This window comes from Xylocopa sonorina, chromosome 10, assembly GCF_050948175.1.
Source record: "Xylocopa sonorina isolate GNS202 chromosome 10, iyXylSono1_principal, whole genome shotgun sequence".
NCBI lineage: Eukaryota > Metazoa > Arthropoda > Insecta > Hymenoptera > Apidae > Xylocopa > Xylocopa sonorina.
Genome location: NC_135202.1, coordinates 10,377,275 through 10,401,805, shown reverse-complemented (window position 1 = coordinate 10,401,805; position 24,531 = coordinate 10,377,275). Strand labels below are relative to the sequence as shown.

Here is a 24,531-nt window from a genome sequence, read left to right as displayed (position 1 = left end):
TCATTAGTAGACTCGTTGACAAGCTTGTCCACGCGTTTATTTATTAATTTACAATTCGTCGTTTTCGCGCGCTTTTCCATTGTTCTCGACCGTTTTTTTATTGCGTCACTCGTAGATCGTTATAGTAGAAGGGATGTACGCGCGCGCTCTACCGATGGAACGCATGTGGAAGGTATTAATTGAGAGATTACTGTAGAATAAAATATAACGTCATTGTTTATACTATAAATGTATTGAAAATATTGTTTGACTTTAAGTGAACATTGCTGCGAACAACTAAAGTACGACGTAACATAATAACTCGAGAGATCAAAGGGAATGACCACGTGACCTTGCGTTAGTTTGGTTGCTTTTCATTTGGCTGAAAAACAGCGATAGAATTAACTTAAAAGGTATACGTTTACATAGGTACTTACTAATTGTCTACATTTGATTTGTAATCTGCAGATTCTAATTGATCTGGAACAAAGCATTAAGTAATTCCGTTTCAACTTAAGTTGAAAAATCTTGTAAGACCTGTGTCCTCTTTTTGTTAGTTTTTCGATATATTTATAGTTTTGTCATTTTCTTGGCCTTTTAGGGTTCTCACGTTTTTTATATGCTCCTTCAAAAGCGCACGTTTTTTACATGCCCTACTTTATCGATTGTCTTTCGTTCGCAGCCGTTTCAAGAGGACAAAAAAGACGAGCACAAGCATGAAAAGCGCGATGTCTGGCTGTAAGCGGGTAACCGTGCTGTCGTGCATTACCGAAATGGACGAAAGTTCGCCGAAAAAATGTCAAGAGCAACCGGCGACCATGTTTGTGTCGCCAATTTCCGGTATTGTTCGCGATTTGATGAACTCGACGCTCTCTCCGCATAATTCTTCGAGAGATAGGAATAATGAAATCAACGGGAACCAAGGTAAATAAGTGTTTTTATGTTATTCAGAAACCATATACAAATCGATATAGTTCATTCATATTTATCGACGTAACGATTGTTCGGCTGTACAAGCGGCTGTTCATGTTCCATAGAATTTGATAATGTGCATGAGTTTTATAGACTGAGATGCGCTATTTAAAGTGATTGAAAGAGGAAACGCGTGGCTAGATCGTTGGGGCTAACAGTGCAAAGGTATCTATTATGCGTTCTCCGGCCGATGGCTTTTAGTCGCAAGTGATTTAATATGTACATATGTATGTAGATACCTTTACGAATTTTGATCAGATGGCACGGGCTAAAGTAATCAGGGAAGGGAGAAGGGAGAGCGGGGAGGGAAGGGGGAATGAAGAAAATGAAGAGACGATAAAGGGTTTCGCGGGGCCTTTCAAGTGTGCGGGGCCTCCGGGGTCTTCGGGGTCTCGAGGGTTTCGGTGCATTAGCATTTCTCGTAACGCCGGTAAGGCAGGTCTCGCAACCTGATCCTCGAACTTCTGCCCAGCAATCTTTAACGGTTGTAGACCGAATTACTAATCGACTTTTTCTCTTTCGACACGAAAAAGTTATTTATTCTCCGTCGAGGGAATTTCTTTACCAACGTTTTCTCGTTTATCTTTGAACGTTCGCTATCTTGTCTATATATACCTAGATACTATAGGTATTTTCAGTACGTGGATTTTTCGCGATAAAGTCGAATCGACGGTTCAAAAGAGAATAAGATAGGTAATCGAGGCTTCAAGACTTTGCATTTACTTCTATCTTTAAATTACAGATTCTATTGTCCTGCTGGTACGTGCGAAGCGTAGATTGTCACTATGAAAGGAAACCATCTCGTTCAACGAGGTGAAGTATTTCGTAAAATAATTGCGAAAAGAGGAATTTGGAAATTTGAAAAATCTCTTGCACATTCGTTGGTTGAAAAATTCGTTGAGCGCGTGCCGGCTGCACGATACTCGCTAACCCCTCGCCGTTTCACAAGAGGAGAAGAAAAGTACGTTCGAGCGCTATCCATGCATTGAACCAACCATTCAACCCGTCCTCTATAGGTTTGCCGTTTACGCAAGGTGTTGTACTTGTCCCGTTATTCTTGTTCTAGATCAAACAATTTATTCCGTGTTGCAGTCGACTTGCGTTACTCTCCGCGTTACTTTACTCTCATCGTTCAGGTTGCTCGTTTCCTTCATCTTCTAACTTTTCTTGCCCCTTTTTCGTCACAGTTGCCGACTTTGTCGATCAAACTGTTTAATCCAACGTTCGCTTCCATACGTTACCTGTTAGTCGTAGGTGTTGATAGTAGCGCATCGTTTAGCACGTTGGAAACGACTTTTTATCACGACTCGCGATATATAGCAGGGCACGAGCGCCGTTGAACTTATTTTAGTTAGCAGCTGTGTAACTCTCTGAACGGTGATCTTTGTTTAATCGCCATTCGTGCTTTATCGTTTATTACGCACCGTTGCTCGTGTGTGCATTCTGGTACGTTACCGTATCTAAGTGTCCGTGTGTACGTAATACGCAGTATTTTCCTTCCTTTCCTTCTCCCCCTCGTTCTTGATACTTCCTTTTCTTATTCATGTCACAGAACCAAAGAATAAAACGACGCAGTTTATTGTAGTAATCCGTGTCGTTAATTGTGTCGCATTATCGAAGGTAGGTACGGTCAAAGACAAGGGTTTCCCTTGCTACCTGCGTTAACCCCTTTTCAAATGTGTTTGACAAAGGTTGCTGAAAAGGCGGATATAAATATGCTAGGAATATATAATTAGAGGAAATTTTTAGGCAGCATTGTAAAATATTTACAGAAAATGGAAGCCTATGTCTTTTTTTCCTTTCTGATCACGAGTCAGTCACGAGCACGACCGTTTTGCGATGGTCAAGGCACGCATAGCCACCTCCGGTAGTTCGGTGGTGGTCACGGTGGGGTAGGTTGCACCTGTGTAACATATGAACGATACACTGTTCTTTCATTGCCTCGTGTCTCATTCGAGAGTTGGTTTCTGTCTATTCGAACATTATTCACTTGATTTAGGTCGTTCACCATTCTGTTATCAGCGTTAGAAGCTGGGGAAGAAGCGTAAATAGTTAATGAAGAAACAGACGATATTCCAGAATGAAAATACATACATAAGTATGTAGGGAAGACGATGTTGCAAGAAAGATAGTTTAGATCGCTACTAGATTTGTTAATGCTTCCAAGAATGATAGATTCAACGGCGTATACCAAATTCGTAACGGTACATACACTGTATATCTGGCTTTGGCTTCCGTTAAATAATCGATACCCGTATTAGTCATCTGTTTAGCTCTTCTCTCATAGAAAGAAACTTGACGAGCTTCACGGTAATTCTCGTCGCTCTCAAGTAGTTCAATATCCAAGTATAATACTTGTTTGGATGATTAGGGCACGTACCGAAAATTTGAATAGTCGATTTGTAAAATAAACCAATGGAAGCTGCGCCCCTGATTTGGGTACATCGCATTGGCCGATCAGTTGCCAGTTTCGTTAGTCCAGTATTCTTTTCGCAATTAGTCGTAAAGGAAGATAATTAATTTGCAGAACGGAAGAGAGAAAAGGCGGGAGATGGAGAGAGAGGGCAATTAGGTGTAGTCGGGTACCAGAGCGTTGAACGCGGGGAAACGATGGGGCGCTAACGTGTGCCTCTGGTGTCTATCGTGCCCCCGGTATTCCGAGGGGTCGGCGCTTACCCCAGTAGGGGAAGGTAAGGACTCAGGGGGCAGACATATGAGCACACATGGGACGACAGTCACCACCTGGCACGGTGTAGCCGAATGCTTGCCATCGTCTGTATGCGTATAGAAATGTACGAAAGTGTACGAGAGCGGTGTACCCGACTGAAACGCGTCGCAACCCCCGAACCCTCCACTTGGCTCGTGCCACCGTACATTGTCGTACGCTTTTCCGTTTTTCACGTTCTGAATCGGATACGATCTACTACCGGTCGAGAATGATTAAATGCACCGTGCGTCACTCAATGCCGCTCTGCCTCACGGAATTGTTTCAATCGCTAGGGTTACAAAAGCGATGTTAGAATAGTCTCTCAGACGTGATGATTACCTCGAACCAAATGTTAATCGCGCTGCTCTACTTTCAAGTCTTACCATTTCAGTTTGATAACGGTTTTACGTATCTCTTGTAATAGTTATCTGTTTTATTTATGACCAGACTATCTTGGTATAGTATTGTGCAACTTGTTAACATTTGAAACAGAGAGATTTACTGTACCAGTAGATTTGGAAGTTGTTAAGTTGAAAGCCAGACTGGTGTCGATTTTTATCGCGATTTTTGTGGCGTGCAAATACGAAATACGCAGACGCGTTATTCGTTGCTATACTGTAACGCGCGGTAACGATTGCGGAACATACGTTCGACATCTGTATCCTAATCTTTCTGGCTGGTCTGGCCCGCGCGACTGCGAGTGGTTGTCACTATTTATTGTGTATTTATGGAACACATATTCACGTACGAAAATAGATCTCGAAGGGCGGTTACCCGAAAGTCGGTATGAACGCGTATGAGCGCAGTTCCATCCATGAACGGAGTTCTAACCCTCGTCGGTTCTCCCTTGACGATATATATTTAACCACCGCGTTTTTTTACTAGACTGGGGTGCCTCGTTTGCGGCGTTTCAGCTTTAACGTCGAACGTACTTTCTCTAAATTCTGCTCCGACAACGGCAGGCAATTTTCCAATTTCTTTGGAAACGTCACGAAATAGAAAAAAATTATTTCAGATACGATACAGTATAAAGTAGCGACAGGCGAAGTAAATCCTTCCAATTTTGTCGTTTCGCGTACGGTTAAATATTTGGTTTGATTCAAAATTTAACTCTGCAACTCGTGCGAGTTCCTACAGTGGAAACGGCTACCAGTGACCAGCAGTGAAAAGAGGGCCGTTCGTTTTTGCAACCATAACTGTAACCGTAACCATAACCATCGTTACCCGTGTCATCGCGGAAGACTGAAGAACAAAATGAAAAGAACGCGATTAAAGAGATGTAGCCCCCTTTGTGCAGTCGACATTTCATCCGTGAAGAATGTACGATATATTATTATTATACGTACAACATATTTGTTATGTTCTGGCGGTGTGATCATCTTCGTTAGTATTTCGTAGAAAAACGAAAGGGGGAGAGAAAAGAAAAACGGAAGACTGATCGTAATACGAAAATAGGGTCGCTAGAAGACCGGAACGTCTTTCCTCGTTACTAAGTTCACCGTGAAACGTTTCCGCAGGAAGTTGGTGCAGACTCTGTGACGAACGTTATTTCGATCGTTTTACCTGCAGTCTTACACTGGTGTACCTACGCGTACCTACCCAGTCATTATTTTACGAAATATTCGCGTGTAACATGCAATCGAACTCCATCCGCGAGGACACTTTGCTTTTCTACTATCGTTCTCTAAAACCATTTACTCAATAGTACCTAAAATGTCCGTTTCATAAGTGCAGTTCTCAAATTCTTATGTATTTATTTCCTTCCCATAGATTAATACGAATTATATTTTGTCTCTTTTGGTTTCAGATTCTAATCAACGTGGAAACTGTGGGAGCTGCGAAGGGTGAGTGCCTCCTTGCTCTATTGTTACCAGCGAACTAGAATTTAACATTAATTCGTCGCAAATGAACCGGCCCAGCGCGAACATCACCAGCACTGGTACCGCTCAGTGGCTGCCTTAAACGCTTCAACTCGAAACGCTCGCAAAGTCCATTCATGTTTTCTAGTCCCATTCACCGAACCTCGCGAGAAAGAGTCACTTGTCTTCTCTGTCTCGCGTTCCCATCGTTTCTGGTATACATCTCGTTCGACGCTGTTCTCGCTGTTTCGTCTCCCGCTTCACACTTGTTCTTGCTCCCGCGCTTTATGGCCCCCTTCAACCCCCTTCACAGTTGCCACCCCGCGTACTCCCTCCCTCTTTTCCTTTCTCTCTCTCTCTCTCTCTCTCTCTCTCTCTTGTTCTCTCGTTCTACATTCTCATGTTTCAGGTCCGTCTGTTTTTGTAATAGTACACATACGTAAGTACAGGTAGTCCTCGTATAACACGCCATCTTTATAGCACGGTTTCGCTCAAACAGAAGCAAAAGGACAGCAGTTACTGTTGAGGACTTTCGAGAGGAGCATGGTCATTAGACAAAGGTCCACTTGTGCATAAGATGGGCCTGCAGAAACGATTCTCCACTCGGTCATTATTCAACAATGGTGAAGAACGCGAATATATAAATATATTTCGAATAGTTTTCGGACCCTTCTTCTATTCTTTGTCCTACTGTAGTCTGATTTTCGCAAGTGGCTGTCTGTATAAGAGGTTTCAGTGCCTCCCAACGGACTTCTTACAAAAATCACGGTGTAGTCCTCAATTTCGCATTACGCAGCATTTTCTGTATAATCCAACGAACGTGTTATACGGGGGTTGCTTGTACTTAGACGAAGAGAGCGTAGCTGGTGACGGAAATATCTTACAGATTCGGAATATAGGGGGTTGATGAAAAAAGATCTGTTTCCTCTTCGTCTCCTCCTTTTATTCGGCCGGCCCGCAGCGAGTTTCTCTTACAGTAGTCGTTATCCACGTATACACAAGTGCTTGTATTTCCATTTTTATCTTCGTCGCTCTCGCAACACCGACCGTTAAAAAATCAAGCAAAACGGCTCGGGCAAGCAAGTTCACGGTATCCCTACTCGCCAGGAATAACGCCGCCCACTTTACCTCGTAGACGGTCCCATGCGTTCTCTGTCCTCTCTGTATACGTTTCAACGTTTCTACACGAAGGGACCACACGTGAACCAAATCTCGAGCGATCCTTCTTCGGGCTCTTGACCACGTTCACGTGGAAATCGAATCAAATTCTAATCGCTGCTGCTTTCTCATCATGTACAGTATGTTTCAGTTCCCGTCAGACATAGATATCGTTAACCTGAGTGGATTCGCTACTTTAACTCTCTCCTACGATGTATTTGCTGCTACTAAGGAGTGTACAAGGATCAACGAGTCTTATTCGAGTTATTGCTCCAAGAGCAAATCCATAGTTTGTGTTAAGATTGGCCTAAATCCTGTAGATAGATCCATACTCATCTATCTCTGTCTTGGAATCCTGTTCTAGAATTAGAGTCTAAGACATACTCTCAGAGCAAGGACTTTGTATGTCAACTTAGCAGGTACAAGTTATTTTTATTGTTACACCGTTGTATTTTTAATCAATTCTAGAAACAAAAGCTAGAAACCTATGCAAAGTAGTAGCCCAGAAGGGGTAGGAAAAGCTCGAGGCTCTTTTTTTATGTTTTACTCGTTGCTACAGGTAACCGAGGTTCAGATACATCACGGTTTGGTTGTTTCACGACAATTATGCAGCTTTTGCCTCGGCGAGCAATTTTTCAAATTGACAAGGAGAAGAATTGAGACGTTTCGTGGGTATGCGTGAACGGCACACCGAATGTGCGCGAGCCAGAGCCCGGGGATCTATGCGGTGGTCTCCGTCGTGAATGCAAATGCTTTGCTTTGCTTCTAAGAAAGCTGGCTGGATGGTAGGAGAACGCAAACAGGGACGATAAAGAGAGAAAGAGGGAGGCTTTCATTGGCGGAGGTTTCCCGCCAAGATGCCCCACCTAGGGTAACCGGTTTGTTGGAGGAGCGACCAGCCTCTCTCGAGATGTTTCTCAGCTGATCGCCGCAACATTCCCGCTCCGTTCCTCCGCGTCTCACTCCTCCCCGGTCTCCCCTCTCCGTCTCTCTTTCAGTCAGTCTCTTCCTCTGTTATTTTTACCATTTGTTAATTTTAGAAACAAACTGTAATCTTTCGTTGATAAGATACATTCGTCGAATACGAATGCGTACATAAATACAAATAGATAGCTGTGAATTCGACTCGGAATTCGTCTCGTCGTCGCAAATGGTTCGTTCGTAACGTCTCATTCTGTCCTCCTTTAGTTAATTGCTCTAATTAACACTTCGAGCGTAACAGGGTAACAACGACTGCACAAACTGACAAAAGTACGGGAAAATCAGACTGTCTCTAGGCTCGTGCGAAGCAGGACAGGATAGTTCTAGAACGTGTAGGGTTCGAAGGGACACTTCAACTAGCAATAAATAGAGTAGCACTCCTTTATTTGTTTAAAGAGCAATAGAGTACCATGGAGACGAGTGATATACATTCATTCTTAGTACCTACTATGGTCATAAACCTGTTGCTATCCAGAAGTTAAAAAATGAAAGGGAGAGGGGGACAGAGAGACAGAGTGAGCGAGAGAGAGAGAGAGAGAGAGAGAGAGAGAGAGAGAGAGAGAGAATTGGGTGGATGGATGGATGGGTGAAGCAACTCGAGGAAACTGCGGTAAAGCATGTCAAGACCCGATCAAGAATGCTTTTCGTGTCGAGCTTTTTCAGGTAGGTGTGGGAAGACGTTGGCCACTTTGTGTAGAACCTGTGTCCCGCGGTCACGGGGATGGATACACTTACCTGAGATCCCCAACGAGAAAAGACCCCACGAGAGATAGAAGCCCGAGCTCGTCGTTTCTTTTGCTGTATCTGTTTTGCTTCGCTGCTGTGTGGGACCTGTCGTTGCCCCGTATACCTATCGATTTCATAGCTCTCTTCCATTCATACGAATTCCCGTGGAATCCGTTTCTTCGGCAATTAAATCTCTAAGCGAATTTAGAGGCCGCCCTCGAAGGTTGCCCGCGATCGAAGCTTGACCGATCGGGTACCAAAACGGTCGTCTCGATCGCGGCTGATCAGCGATCGGCGAAAGAAAGCGCGATGAACCGGCTTCGCTGCTCAATTTGAACCGCGGCGGTCGCGACGGTTGGCCAGTTAAACGGGGACGTGAGATAGCGAAAAAACGCGCGCGATTCGTTGAATGCGCGGGCAGCGTGCGTAGACGTCCGTCGCGAACCGACCGGTTAGCGCGAAGAAATGAGAGGACGGGAAAGAAGTGGTGGTGGCGAGAGCGCGGGAAAAAGGTAGCCGCGATACCGTCCGTCGAAGACGGGATCGACCGTGCATGTAAAAGGAGACGAGCTTGTGTACATTTCTACACGACCGTGTGCGCGTGTGTTTGGTATGGTATGCCATGGCGAGGAGCGGTGGGACGAAGGGTGGGGGACGAGTAGGTCGGCGCGTACCAGAGAGAGCCAGCACGGGTCTTTTAAATCGGCGGCTACGAGGGATTTAAAAATGGCCGGATCTCTGCCTACCCTTGACAGCCGACCCTTCAGCTGGTCGAGCAAATTCCATCAGCTGACCGGTTTTGGAGGGAAACTGCCCGGATCGTTTCGGGGGTGTTTTGAACGTTTCCGCGAAAAGATACTCTTTTGCTCGTCCTTGTCCAACCAAAGGTTTAAGATCATCCACAAAAGCATGGGAGGCTGTTCCTTTTTCTTTTCTTTTTTTTCTTTTTGGGGAGAAAAGGTACGTCTTTGGGGTTCGGAGAAACCCTTGTCTATCCGAGCCGACATATTAAAAACATGTGTGCCGAGGAAACAACGTTTCTTAGTTTCTCGGTTGGAACTATCTAACAGGTCCAGTCTCTTGCAGGTCCTGCAGGGAGTTCAAAACTATTAGGATAGTTTCTGTCTTCTGAGATGTTAATTCCTATCTTCAAACAGCGTCCTCGTTTTGTTTGGTGAAAAACGTGACGCTTATACTCGACAAAAGTTTGATGTCACAACGTTCCTTCATTTATTGCAATCGATAGGGAGGTGGCCTTCAACTCTTCGCTGTTCGGCACGCAGTCAATCGACGAGACTGGGTCCAACGTTTCTTCTCGTCAGAATTACCGTTGCGCGAACAGAGCAAGCGCAAGGTGGATTATGAGACGGTGAGAAACACGGTGAAGAAAAATTCCTTCCCGTGTGTGCTTGGAGCAGGTGAATGCAGGAAATGTCGAGTACGCACGTCCCGTCGTGGGGTGTCCCTCTTTGTGATCCGAGATCAAAGTGAAAGAGCTGCCATCCGCGCGTGCACGCACAGCCTCCTTGCGAACAGGTAGCGGGGGAGGTTCTTATTCGTACCTGTTCGGTTCACTCCCGCACAAGTAGCCGCGCAGCCACGGCGGTATAACCGACAGGCCTGGACCAAATCCGAGCGCTGCCGCAGGAAAGAAAGAGATCGGATGCACGCCTGAACGGGCCCTCGTCTCGAAGGATAAATTTTACCGCGCTCTTCTCATCGCCTCTTTCTTTTCTACCCGTCCCTCTCAAGGTTCAGAGGTCGTCCAGTCCACACGGGCCGAGACACGATTCGGACGAACTCCTCGATGCTTTACTTCTCCCGCGTTCATCTTCCTTCGGTTGTTCGAAATAATTAGCCCCCGTTGTTTCCACGCGTTTTCAGACGAAATCCAAGTGGTAATCGTCGATATATCAAAGACAAGCGCGCGTTCCACTGGCGACGGTTAAACCGTTGCGCAACTTCCTCCTTCCTCTCGACTTCTTTCTCCGGTATCCACTCTCCGTTGCGCGCCTGTTTGTCTGCATGCCTGCATGTCTACCCACACTCGTCTCCCCATCATCCCGTCACCTCATCCGCCTCATCTTCTACGCCTCTCGCCCCCCTCCGCACCGACCCCCCTCAAAATCCTCTCGCTCCGCCTTTCTCTTTCCGTATGTCTTTTCGCTTTCTCTCTCGCTTTCCTTCCTCCTATCGTACCCCCACCCACCCGATCGACCACCCACCCACCCGGTCCCACCGCTCCCTCGATCTCTTTCTTTTCACCGCCCCGTCCTCTCTCGCCGTATTCTTTTGGCATCTCTCAGTCCACCCGTTTCTCCGTTACTCTTTCGTACCGCGTTCCGACTCTACTCGTAACGGCGGATTTGTGCCCCCAGCAACAGCGCCCTTCCAACCAATTTTTCCTTCTTTCTTTTTTTTTCTCTCTTTTCACCTCTCCCATCCATTTCCTACATTACGCCTTCTTCCACGCACCCCCTTCTCTTATGAGCTCTCCCGCTCTTTTCCACGCTCGTTATTTTTCAATACGCGTTTGCGTTCATTGCGCTCTCCCATCTCCGCGCGCTAGAACTAATCAATCGCGTAGATACCCTCGCGTAGACGTTCGGAAAATGAACGCCTCCAAGTTCCACGCGCACCCGCTCGCGTTTTTACTTCATCCTCCCCGTTGTTCCGTTCCTTTCTCTGCACACGCGTACGTGTCTCTCTCTCTCTCTCTCTCTCTTAATCAGCTAGGTACTTTAATTTCCACGCATCCGTTCTCTTCCTCTTCCCCTATTCCCTCATCCGTTCCTCCCTCCCTCTTTCTCTCTTTCTCGCTCTCTCCCCGTAAGCATGTATACGCGCGTCCAGTGCGTGCGCGAAACGGTCCGTCAGACAAACACGCGCAACCGTTTAAAAAAAATGCTCATTCTGCCAGCTTTTTAAATTGTGACACGTCGAACGTTGCCTCCCGGCAACGTCCGTTGCACGTAAACCGTGTCGGTGTACAGAGAGATCGTAACGCTTCTGGTAGAAGCGGCTTTGTGCGATGTGCAAAACGAGCAATCGGAACGGGCGACCTTCGAACGCGCCGTGGTCTCTCACGTCCTCTCTTGGTAACCGAGCTAGCGTGAGAAACGCCGCCTCCGGGAAGAAGAACGCTGTTGTTCCTTGCAATTTTCACCCCCTCCTGGGGCGTTAGCACGTAGCGAAACGAATTGGGAAAAGCGGCTCGAGTTTTCCGCGTTTCACTGCGATCCGAGCCGAGCGGGCTCGACAACCGAGGAGGAGACACGGTGGTCACCGCGCGGTGGACGTCGCCGTTGATCGATTGGATCGTACCCCGCGATCTGAAACTTTCATACGATTGGTAGCGCTTGGAATTCAACGGCGATACGCGCGCGGCGGGTTCTATAGAAAAAGAAGCGATGAACGCCTTTCTAGGAAGGTCGTTGGACAAGAACGACACGGAACGACTACGGAGGACCGTCGTTTCTCCTTGAGAGGAACCAAAAATTTTACTGCGACCGAAACGGGGGAGATAGATCGGGAATAGAGACGGAAACGGTGGGAGGTATTTAAGGTGGGTTCTAAGCTTCCGTGGTGTTCGACCCGCACGATACACGGTGGTGGCTCGCTTTGTCGTGAAAGCTGGGAAGGATGAACGTTATTAGAGCCGCGGCAAGCGAAAATTGTAGTAATAGGCGCGGTTACATCCCTGTTCGTCGTCGTTGTTGTCGAGAGCGCGATGCTACCGAGCAAGGAAACGTGCTCGAACATCGACAGCGGTGCGTGGCAACCTGAAGGGTCGTTTGGCCCGTTCCACCGACTGTGAGACGCATACCGAGACTGAAACAATACACGTTGAGGTTCGTTTCGATACACGTCTCACATCTGAACGCGCCTCACTGACACCGAGACTGAAACGGTTGATATTCATTGCAATTTGTCTCGAAGCACGTCCTTTGACTCATAAATCGCGATACGAGCTTGAACGTGTGTGTGTGCGGGCCTCAATGGGGATCGTTTGGGGCATACCACGGACGAAAGTAAAGCAAGACCGAAACATTTCTATCGCCGATACCAACCGCGTCGTTGTTGCCGGCGGTAGGCGCGAGAACCGTTTCACTTGAGGCTCAAGTGACCGGAGAATTCAAACGGGAAGCGGTTATGTAGATATTGTAAATTCACGTCGGTTGGAACGTGGCCGCGGCTGTGTGGTTTTAAAATCGATCCCATGGGGTCGAGAGATCAGATTAACCCGATACCGCTCATTTTCCGTTCCGAGCTGACTAGAATACATTTCGTCGACGTTGCTCTGGAACTAGCCCCGATATGGGACGGTTGGCATTACTGTTCATTCTTACTTGTGTTATCAGTTATCTGCTTCGTTCAGTGCATTGATCAGCTATCGATTAATATTTTCGTTGGACTTTTGCAACGACAACCGCTCGATCGCATAATTGAAGTCTATCGGTTTCTCCCCCCCGGCAAAAATAAAAAATCCCTTTCTAACAAATGCAGTTCTACCGTCGACCATTCAGGTACAAACAGGTTTCACCTCGACGTCGCTTTGAAAAAAGATATTGTCGATAGAAATCAAGACTTCGGTAGAACCTCCGCGTACCTTATTCAGTCCTCGTACACGTATCGAGCAATATTTCCGCAAATTGGCTTGTCTAAGCGAAGGATTTCATTTATACGTTTCACTGGCCGATCAATTAAAGCGTTACAGGGCTCGGAACCCTCGCGGCACCTCGGAAGGAATTCGGGACTGATACGGAACTCGATCTCGGCATTCGCATCGGGGCCCAAAGGGTTTCACCGATGCCGCTATCGCGCCTTTCTGTTTACAAACAAGAATGTCCCTCGTCTTTCCTTGGCGCTTGCCCGGGGATCGCGCTGCGCTTCTTCTCTCCTACGCCTCTCTCTTATCCTCTTCCCGCTGGCCCTATCTTCCTCCTGCCACCCCATACTCCCGTCCCCGTCCTTGGGTTCGTTGCTCCCCCTGTCCCCTTCTTCCTGGCTGTGTTCATGCACAACCATACATATATATACCACGTACTCGTTCGTCGGCTGGTTAGTCGGACGTTGGGCCTCCTTTTTCCCTAGGGTTGGAGCCGAAGTCGTGTCGGGGTCGTCGATGCCGGGGCCTAGAGAACAGGAGCGGGAGCGAGACCGGAGCCGAGAGATCGAGACGCGGCAAACCGATGTGTTCCATCGTGGTGGTTGCACTCTTTCTCTCTCTTTCCCTCTCTCTCTCTCTCTCTCTCTCTCTCTCTCTCTCTCTCTCGCTCTCTCTCACTCTCTTTTTCTGTATGTGTACGTGTATGTTTCTCTTTGTCTCTTTCACTCCGATCCGCCGTCCTTCTCCCTTTTTCACTTCGTTCCCGCGCAGCGTCGCGAACCTCAGCGGTGTCGCCTCTCCCCACTATGAAAGACCACGACCGACCGTTGAGATTTAAATTCCTCTCTCTGGGTGGACGGAGGAAGAGTCTCCCGGCCTGGGAACGGCGGGCAACCTTCCTGCGCGGGACGAGGAGGAAATCATCGTCTCGCCGCTTTGACCGTCCACGCCTTTTCGCTCGTGGCCGTTCTTTTTTTCTCCCCCTCCCCTCCCCCTGTTCCTTTTCGTTCTCTCGCGTGTCTTTGATAAGCGGAGACGGTTTGGCGAATCGTCAGCCCTTAATCCTTTGAGTCCCCCGGTCAGCCACATACGTGTGCCTGCGGCCGATATCGGAGCTGGTACGTGGTTCTAGACCTCGCCACTTTCGATCTGTCGGAATGTAATACGTCCCATGTAATTGGTACGGAATCTTAAGCGGGGATCGGTAACGGAGGCGATAATATCGATAGCTAACGAGCACCTCAATCGACTAAACACTGTTGAAATAAATTTCCAAACAAGCCGTCCGTGGGTCTCCCTGAAATAAGCATCCAAAGATAACTCTTGCTCTCGAAGGGTTTAAATGTACCCGTTCGCACGAAAACGTACCGAGGTAGAGACAGGAAGAGCCGTTCCTTACTTTCCAAACGTACGTCGTTTACCAGAAACGATTGGCAAACCGATGGGAAAGTTCTGACCGAGTCGAGAGCGACGACACCCCGATGGCCCCTGGTGTGCGAAGCAATTTCGCGCGAACTTGTGTATCACGCATGCGTTCAGTCCAGACGGATGACGTTGGCGAAATAAAAGACACGTGGAATGCGCACGTAGAGCGGTATGGTGCTTAGGCAGAGAGGAAGTTCTGTACGCGGGCAACACCACGGTCGCCGATGTGCGGATATGTGAAATTCGGGTGGTTTCGAGGCGAGAGCGGCTTACGCGATCGAGCGTGTTCGACTTTGGCGTAGGAAGCGTTACACGCCCCCATATAACACTTTCGGCCTGCCCCATGTGGGCCCCGTGGTATCGTATTGTCTAACGCACGCTCTCGCGATACGGTATACGGGCGCAGCTGTTACACGAGGCTTACTCGTACGTGAATAATCGATGAACGACGCTGAAACGACTTTTTCGTCTGGACACGAATCGCCTTTCGGTTACCCCCTCGTTCGGCGCAGCCAGTCCACGGTACCGACGATGCTAATGAAACGACCTTTGACTACATTCCACGATCGGTTTATCTGCCCTTTCCCGCTTTCGGTTTCCCTCGCGCGTTTCGCGCGCTCCCACTACACCCGTCCCTCACCGACCGGCGGACCTAGCACCGGTTTAGAATCGGTGAGATGCTTGATAGCGCGGAGAAAGATAAACGGGAGACGAGGAAGGTTGCTGCCAAGAAACCAGCAACAGGAATGGACGGGACCGGGGAAAGAGGGAGAGAGAGAGAGAGAGAGAGAGAGATTGCGTGATAAAAGAAACGGACAGGCGAAACGAGGAAGGAGCAAGGAAGATATCGTCGCGATATTTCGGTTGCGGTTGAGCGTCGATAAGAGCTTGTCGTAACTCAAGGTCTGGGTTTACGGGCACCGCCGCATCGCCGTTCCTGGAAATGCGCGGCAGTTCCCTAGCCGCGTCTTACCAAAAGTGGCGTCAATTGCTTCTATACTAGCCGCTACATCCGTAAAAGCGGAAAGGACAAAGCGCCTCGCGGCCGCGCGTCTACCCTTTCGCGAACGAATACACGAAATGACTCTTTTCATTGCCGAGCCCGGCTACCTGATGGTTTTTGCATACGTTCCAACGAGTTCGGCGCCGATAATAGTTCTGTTTAGACCGTGAAACACAATAGAACTGCCGAACTGGCCAAAACCGGGATCGAGACAATAGGCCCAAGCCTCTGAAACTAGTTCGACATATAATTACGCGGTGTCACCCGTAATAATCGCGGCATACGAAGCGGTCCGTCATAATTATTTCCTTTTTGACCAGCATTGACACGGTCTTTCCTAATTTTCAGCAATAAAATTCTATTTCGACCAGCGAACGTTCGCACTTCTAAAGGCTGACCTGAAATTACCTTTTGAGGGATGGCATTGATACGGTGGGTTTCGGCAGGGCGTTGGAATTTGTGCTATTTAGCAGGTGGGCGGCGCCAAACGCCGCGTAGCCCACCCGCGGGGGCTTTTTCCTTTTGGTGAATTCGCACAAAAATCTGTAGGTATACCTTTACTGCCTATTGTGCAAACGGGGAAACCGAACCGGCTAGAAAGAGAGTACGAGGTAGGTCATGGTTGATCGCGGGAAGAACTCGGTCTTTTGTCACTCGCTTAACGTACAATATACCTTAATTACTTCGTGGGGAATCACGGTGATTGCACCTTCCCCGTCCGCTTCGCGATGGGGTTGCTCCGTTTCCTAACTGTTTCCATGTTTTAGTGAAAATCACGCGAACGAAACTAGAACGTTCTATGTAGGGCTGTAGTTTATTTGTCCCAACTGTTTTATGGGCGGCTATACTACTTTATAGTGGTTCACTGTATGATGCAGTTAGGTCAATTAAACTAAGGAGGATATATTAGTGACGCTATTTAGTGAAGTTAGTGACACATGGTTGGATTGTATAAGTCGTGTGCCGTTGAAAACGGAGTTATCGACTTTTGCCCTGAATATGAACGACAATTAGAGAAATACGCGATATTCTCGAACAAGAAACAAACGAAACCCGACTCAAGCGTTCTCCCTTTTAATAGACTCTTTAAAATCCCACACAGCCTTTCAGCTTTAACAAAGGTATCCCGAATACGGGAAAACCTAGCGATTATCGCGGCGTTCGTTACCTCGCCAATTGCGAGGCAATTTCCACCCTTTGTTCCGAATCACCGCTTCAATCTCGCTGTCCTTTCTACCCTCCCGCCCGCCAAGCCCTATCCGTCGTCCCTTCACTTGCCTCGAACGCGCATACCTCTCCTCGTCCTCCTCGGACTCGCCTCTTCCTCGCATCTCGCTCTTCGCCACTTCGTCTCCCTGTCCTCGTTGCCTCTCCCTCTTCCCAGGGTGATTATTTTTTCTGACTTCCCTTCGTTTTCATCCATCGGTCCAAAAGAGGGGGACTTTTGATAGCTGTTAGCGAGGGGATCGGGCAATTTTTATATCCTCCGTCTTCGTTCCTTCTTTCTTTCTTTCCATCGACCGCGTTCTCCCGTCGTATTGCGAATTTCGATCTCCCGGCATGGTGCATCTGCGGCGGCTGCTCCTATCGGAAGAATAGCAAGAACGGGCAGACTGTCTTTCCACACCCTTCGGGGGATCCCGAAGGAACAGATGATGATCCCGTTTAGGAAGCTGCAAAGCCGTCTTGCTCTGCAACAGACATCGTGGTTACGAGGTCATTATCGTCAGTGATCCCCCTGCTCCGAGTCTTGCAACGTCCAGTCGCAAGAATCGTTTCCTGTACTTTCCGCTGTACCTTCTTTTTTCTTTTTTCGTCGGCCACTGTGCAATCCACCGTGTAATTCCAACAGGTCCTTCCGGGTAATTATCAAGAGGAATAGGCTCGTGCGAAAATTATTAGTACAGGCGTGACATCACCGTTATTGCCGCGATAATGACGCGATTTAATTGATCGAGGTGAGAGATATAAAAACGGACAAAAAAGAGAGGAGAGAAGTAACGGAGCAAGGCACGTGTGATCGATTCCAAAGTTTGAGAACCTTCTGTCAGGTATTACGTAACTGGCTCCCCACGTCCTCTCGCTGCTCACCGCTCCGTCAATGGGAGACACAGCGTCGCGACGCCTGTACGCCTGTGCGCGAGCCAACGTACGTACACGAGCGTACCTCGAACCACGCACACGTACGCGCGACACCCCGTGCGAACAGTGTCTGTTACACGTACACGCGTATATGCACTTAGCGGTGCACCATCGGGGTGCCCATGGTTGGCACGTGCCAACCACCACAATGGATACGACCATCTGCACTCCTTCTTATAGAAAAATCAAAGTCGTAGAGAGTAGGGCGTTCGCCCGATTCCAAGTTCCCTACCAGTCCGTTATACGGCTCGTACCGTTCGTTCCCCGTGGAAGACGGTCCCCGGACTAATCGGGACTCACACGCGCGAACACAGAACGCCCTATCGTAATTTAGCGTGCGTTCGACGTTCACCTTTATCCTTTGATTCCTTTATCTTTATTCATTCAGATTATTCCTTTATGGGAACGTGCAAAAGAGGACGCATGCATCGTTTGTCACCTACGATAGGTTTTTATCGTCCTTATCACATCGGACAACGGCGGGCGAAACGGAACGGAATAGTCGCGTGCTTAAAAGAAGGAAGACGAGGCGGCACGCGGTGGATTAGCAGTCAACGAATCAATGTGTTTGAATAAGTCAGACTGGACGATCGTTCGATTTAAATTGCTAAACTGTCTTCCGGAAGTCTGACTTGGATTAGGGTAGGAACCGTCTCGGAAGGTGGTGTGTAACGTGTCGCGAGGACGTGGAAGGTGCGCGATCAGCCAGCTGCTCGCGAGGGGTACCCCAGCAACCCCCGATATATGGCAATGTAAGCAGCTGAGCTACCCCCATGGTCGCACTGGTGCGTTACGCGCGTTCGATGCCCTATAGCGAATAATCTTCGCAGTCATGACTACTGGGAACAGACCGATGGTGCGTTCGTTGTGTTCCTTCGGTTCCCCTGCTCGTTCACCCTCCGTTCGCCATTTCTCCCCCGCTTCCTATCGTGCCACGTTTCAGTTCCAGACGATGGCCGTTTGTTTCTCGAATCGTAGATCGAAAGTTCGTATAGGCAGTTTGGAAATCTGGAAGAGTTTCGTATACGTTAAGGAGAACGTATTTCGTTTTTCCCTCGCTGGTGATCTACTAGAACTTGTAAAGCATTTTACGATAACAGAATCGAATATACGAACAGTGTCGTACATCCTTCGGAGTCTTAGAAAATGTTTATTGAATTAGGCTTTCGCGTCAGCTATTTGTAAATACGGTATAATTTAAAGTTCTCTGCAACGCCAGTAACCGGTGAATAGTAAGGCCTTGTTCGATAACTGTAACGTAAACCTATCTTGACTCTGAACCTGTTAAGTATCCAACATGAACTATAAACGATAGTAGCGTATATGAAATCTCTTTTCTCACTCTTTCTTTTTCCTTTTCTTTGACGTGTTATCAGAAATTTTCATCGTTTTATCTGCCCTTTAATGGCACACACGTGCACATATATGAGTGCATAGATCTCGAACACATTCGCACTGTTGGATCTTACGAGCGGTTACCTGCCGTGTGAAAATCTTTGAAGAATGCGAGGGTGGTATCGGGGATCAGGTGAAGTATTGTGATCGGCAGAATGAAAAAACGGACCGAGAGCTGTACCTGCTGAGAGCTGCATCCTTCGGAATAGTCGGTGCATCGCTAGACAGGAAAAGGAGCACCGCGAAGGCGAGAGAGACGGGGATAGGCCCTTTCAGTCCGAGCAACAACTTCTACGGTCGGCAACCTTTTCCGGCCTGGTATCGAAAGTGAGCTAGTCAGTGAATGACCGACTACACACACGGACGGACGTGCGAGAGAGACGAAAAGAGATGCGGCGTAGATTTAAATGTTTCTCTTCCACTTCTCCTTCCAAGCATAATACACAAGTCCTTATGATATATCGTATCGCATTGAATAAATCCACCGGGAGCAAGGATTTCTTGATATCCCTACGGGATGATGAATGATTTAGACGCAGCACTTTCATACGCGCCTTTAACATATGCGCGCAGCGAGATTTCGAGTCGTCTCCTCTAACTAAAAAAGCAAATTTTACAGTCTTTATTTCAACGTTTCGTTTCGCAAAGTCGATCATTATTTAATGAACGGGCGGCTTACATATGCATAAAGAATGTTAAGTTAACTGTATAAAGTACATCATCCGGAATCGAATCCAGATCATCAGGAACGAAGCTTATCAAATTAAAATGGGTGGGGGGCACGTAGGTGTGCGTGTACACTTTACATCCACTTGGCGGACGTGTGAGAGTAAGAACCGGCGAGGAACGATCGAACGATCGAACAAACGAACAGACGGACGTAACGAAACACGTCGGCGAAGAGGCAGAAAAGGGCCCCCCCATAGCGGTTGCCCTAAAGAGAGGATTCCGCGTTCCGTTCTCCCTGCACGCCCTGAGAAGATTTAGGCGGGCCCTTTCCCAGTTGCTGATTGGTCGGCCCTTCCCCCCACTATAGGCCATTGGCACGTATAAAGACAGACATTCCCGCCACAACGGGCAGTTAGTAAACGACTTTTGCGGGCTAGTGGTACGTCGAGTTCTGTGTCGGTGCTCGGTCTGACGCGTGGCGAGCCATCGCCCGAGTTTTTCGTTTCTACGGATTCCCACGAGATTACACTCGTTCTCTATAATCGTCTCGCGCTGTTCACGGTTAATAGTTTCTTTTCGTTCGTTAATTCGATTCACCCACAACCTCGTTTCCTCGCCAGGCGAGATGTTTTGGGAGAGTGTTACGGATTCGTGCGAAGTGTGCCAATGCACAAGGTATAATATAAATGATCATTTTCCGTTGTCATTTCGTAGACGGTTTACCCGAGTTCTCATCATTTCCAAGATCTTACGTGCTGCGTGCGCGTGTGCGTGCAAGTGTAAATGAAATTAACAGTGAAACATGTATACGCAACGAAAGTGATTTATAATTGCGTGTACATTCTAGTATTTATTTCCATTCGTACACATTTGTGCATTCCAATATATCGATTACACGTAGGATTTCTTAGTGAATTCTTTCATTCGAAGCACAAATATGCAGTATCGATTCTTTCGATGGTAGAGTTTTAGGTTATGAAAGAGACGTTTTCAATCGGTGGTTTCGAATTTGCGAAATGAACGTATATTTCATATTGATTGTGTCATTTCCGAAATGTGGAGAAATTTTCGCGCGCGTGACGGATGCATGTGATTGTATGCGCGCATGCGCGCGTCCATTCTGTATCGTGCTCGCATTCTCCTCATAACTTTCCCGTGTAGTCTAGTGTAAACAGATGTAGAGCGTTTTGGCGGTAAGTGCATGCTCGTTTTGTGAACGAAATGACACATGTTTCCATATATATCGCGACGTTACGTATCGCACCGAGGTAAAATACGTACAAATTTCAACTATTCAAGGGTCGTGCAATAAAATATAATGATTGTATATAAAGAATAAAAAGTACGATTAATTTGGCGGGAATGATAGTTTCGCTTAGGTTAGATATTTTTACGCGTAAAGTATTGCTAACAGGTATGAAGGAAGTTTGTGAAGATGCGTTTCGTGATATAGAATACACGTATAGGTTTTGTTAAGTTGCAAAATTTTCTGCTTTTTAATAGATTTAACAAAATGTATACGTTTACCGATAGAGTTGTTGAGGTTAGGTCCACTTCCAAGTCAATATCATATCCACGTACGTATCTGAATGTGTATCTATCAGTTTCTTTTCTTTGTTTTGCAGGCTCTTCAAACATGCTTTCAAGATTAAAAACACTCCGGAAAACGCGATAAAATCCAGGCCAAAAGCGCGTCGGCAACTTGGCATGGCTTCGCGACGCTTTTCCAGCCCGGTGCCTGTATCGCCATCTACCGACAAAGAAAACAGTAGCGCTGTTTACAGCCCACACAGTACCAGCCCACAAAAGGTATGAGGTTTCATATTCGCGTATTGAAGTTTTATTTTCTTTTTATTCTAACTCACTTTTCCTAATTCATTCACTTACCAAATGCTTTTGTGCTGTTTTGTATACACGTAATCAGAATAGACATGAAATACCTTTTGCTTCCTTGTAGTAGGAAAAATGATACACCTGTTCTCGTGCATTATTCAATGCCGTTTGTTACGTGTTTTCGAAAGTTTCGAATAGATTAAAGATATATACATAAATGCTTGTGCGACGCGCGGTAAAATGTGAATCTGCTGATCGATCTTGAAAACTAACGCTTAGAATGAACTGAATTTTCCATTACCATGCACATTTGTTACGATAACTTGACACACGGGAGAATATACCGACCGGACGTGATCTTTAAATTCAGTCCCGCGTCTGATAAAGGAACGTACTCCAATTAATCGTCATTGGTTCTGAACGCATATTTCTAAGATGATAACTAAATTTATAGCATTGATAGACAACGAAATTTAATCGTATGGTGTATGCAACAGATCGTCGCTGCAAAGAAGTCTCGTCATCCATTAGAAGATTGCGATCCAAACAGTCAAGACAGTGGCTACGAAGCAAGCTATCTAGAGAAGGAGGAAAAATCAGGTCGCGATGGCTTTCGATTCGCACAACCTCTGGCCGTTGCACCGCGCCGAATGTCCATCGAATATCATCGTAGCCCGATGGAATCGCCGGTGCGATCCTCGCCACAACGAATGCGCCTTGCACGGCCCTCCCTCTTCAGAAGTCTTTCATCCGGTTACGAGAGTATGGACGATGGGTTCAACGATTTGATAGACGCTGATAGCTTAGAAAATGCAACTCAATTACCCAACGATATCTCGACTCTTCTTTGCGGTAACATTGTCAGCATGGACGCGGGCAAAGCCACCCCTGAATTACTCTCAGTAGAGAATGCTTCCAGCAATCTGAGCACACCCGAATTCTCTCGGACCAATTGCTCGAGCAATTTCAGGCGTTCGATCTCATCGCAAAGCGAAAGGCAGGAAAACCGGAAAAGTGCGACCCTTTCGAAAGTACGCTCCTGCTTGTTTCGTTCCCCAAACACGAGCTCGTCCACCACGAATCCAGGTTTCGAGGATAGCAGCCCATTAGCCACTGTGATACCGGTAGCACGACGCAGGCGAATAACCGAAGTTCTCACGCTGACCGATGACGATTCTGTCGCGATCGCCCTCGATACTCCATTAACCATTAGAACGTTCAAACGGCCTGATCCACCTGTGGACGACAGTCCGCACCTAGTCAAGAGATCGCGAAGATCGGGCAATTTTCTGGACGTCTCCATAGATGACAGCGTAGACGAAACAATGGTAACCAGTACAACATTTAACTCACTGCACAGGAGTCTGTCCGAGTCAGCAACGATCACGACGATGCAGATGGAGACGGAAATTGAAGAATTGGAGTCGCACGTGCAAATCAAATCGGCTATTCATCGTAGCACTACAGACACTGATCTGACCGGAGATTTCAGCAAACCTTGCGTCCTGCCATTAGCCACTGGTCATCACGAGGATTTGAGGTCGATCTCCACGGACACCATGGCTGCCTTGATACGCGGGGAGTTTAACGATCAGATCGGTTCATTCAGAATCGTGGATTGTCGTTATCCATACGAGTTCGACGCCGGCCATATTCAGGGCGCTCTGAATCTTTATAGTAAAGATCTTATCGAGCAAATTCTTTTAGATCCACTGACAAACACACCCGAGATTCAACCAGACACAAACAAAAGAAATATCTTGGTGTTTCATTGTGAATTCTCCTGGGAACGCGGACCGAATCTTTCGCGTTTTTTGCGAAGCTTGGATCGACAACGTAACAAGGAACATTATCCTGCTCTACATTATCCGGAAGTATATCTGCTGCACGGTGGATACGAACAGTTTTACAGGGAACAGAAAGACTTATGCTCGCCGCAGGGTTATCGACCGATGAGAGATCCGAATCATGAAGCCGATCTCAGACAGTTTCGCAGTAAGAGTAAAAGCTGGCAAGGTGAAAAATCGAGGATCACTAGTTCTGTGTCGCGAACTAATCTGAAACGCTTAGGTTTTTAATCTCTTTTCATTTCCTCTTTGTCTCGGTCTCCTTTCTTTCTAATGTGTATTTTTCTTTTTTTTTTTTATATTTCTCCTTCCCTACTCTTTCTTTCCATTCTACTCTAGTTCTGTACAATTGGCAATGAATGCTCTCGGAACGGAAGTGTTGTTCGACGGACAAAATCGCATAAAAGTGCAAATTCGCGAATACTGAATAGAGAGTGGGACAAAAAGGAGGAAGAACGTTCCTCTTTGTATTCATCGTTGCGTGCGTATAACACTCGTGCGATCGTTCCTGTACCTTCTTGTAAATAATTAGTAGCTTATTTCGTTCGAGTACGCTTAACATTTTAACTGAAGAAATCATCTAGTATAAAATGGGTATAAAGAATAAGCGTTTACACATTTTGGACGACGAACGACGACAGCGAGAACAGTTAACTAAGACGAGAATGGTCGCTTATCCCACGGGTGTTGTCGCGTACCCAATTACGTGTAATAAGAGAGACCAAGCAAATTGATCGCGATGGATTTAAATGAGTCGATAGTGATAACAAATTCTTTAGGACAGGCTTCCTATTCGTTACTTATACGATATCGATTCTGGTCAGATTCACGCGATCTTGCATCGTTTTCGCGCAATTATAGTCTGTTTGCAGCGGTCATCATTGTTTCGAGGTACTCTGTATCGCCAAAGTTTAGCGAATATGTTCACATCCATGTAAGGATAGTACTTTTAGATCATATATATTGAAAAGAAAAGATATCGAGGAATTGTTTAAGAAGAGATTAAAATGTTTCCAAATGTGCAAATTTGTATGCGTGATTCGATGTTTGTATCCGTATGAGTGTAGCGTATGAATGTACGTGAATACGTATATAATATATGTATATGTATGTAAAGAGATATATGTTATAAAAATAATCATATGTTATATGCGTCCTTAGTTTATGTATAATACATTATTTCTAACAATTAAATCAATCTTTTGTTTCGTATATCGGTTTATTTG

General features: G+C 46.8%; 1 protein-coding gene across 6 annotated transcripts; it reads left to right on the top strand.

Moving 5' to 3' along the window:
- The first annotated feature begins 35 nt into the window (after positions 1-35).
- Positions 36-24,515, top strand: LOC143428541 (uncharacterized). Of its 6 annotated transcripts, XM_076903487.1 has the most exons (6): positions 36-172; positions 258-392; positions 662-903; positions 5,466-5,502; positions 21,251-21,434; positions 21,956-24,515. In XM_076903487.1, the coding sequence occupies exons 3-6, from the start codon at positions 696-698 to the stop codon at positions 23,534-23,536; spliced, it is 2,010 nt and encodes a 669-aa protein (XP_076759602.1). In that variant the 5' UTR covers positions 36-172; positions 258-392; positions 662-695; the 3' UTR covers positions 23,537-24,515. The 6 variants fall into 6 exon arrangements, with proteins under 6 accessions (XP_076759602.1, XP_076759605.1, XP_076759604.1 ...); XM_076903490.1 differs by lacking the exon at positions 258-392 and having other exon boundaries at positions 41-172; XM_076903491.1 differs by lacking the exons at positions 36-172; positions 258-392 and adding an exon at positions 1,694-1,764 and having other exon boundaries at positions 780-903.
- The last annotated feature ends 16 nt before the right edge of the window (positions 24,516-24,531 follow it).

Bases quoted from the DNA above. Each gene is read 5' to 3' on its own strand.
- LOC143428541 (XM_076903487.1), top strand. From the start codon at position 696: ATGAAAAGCGCGATGTCTGGCTGTAAGCGGGTAACCGTGCTGTCGTGC. The intron at 904-5,465 runs GTAAATAAGTGT...TTTTGGTTTCAG, and splicing joins TGAAATCAACGGGAACCAAG to ATTCTAATCAACGTGGAAAC. The intron at 5,503-21,250 runs GTGAGTGCCTCC...TTTGTTTTGCAG, and splicing joins AACTGTGGGAGCTGCGAAGG to GCTCTTCAAACATGCTTTCA.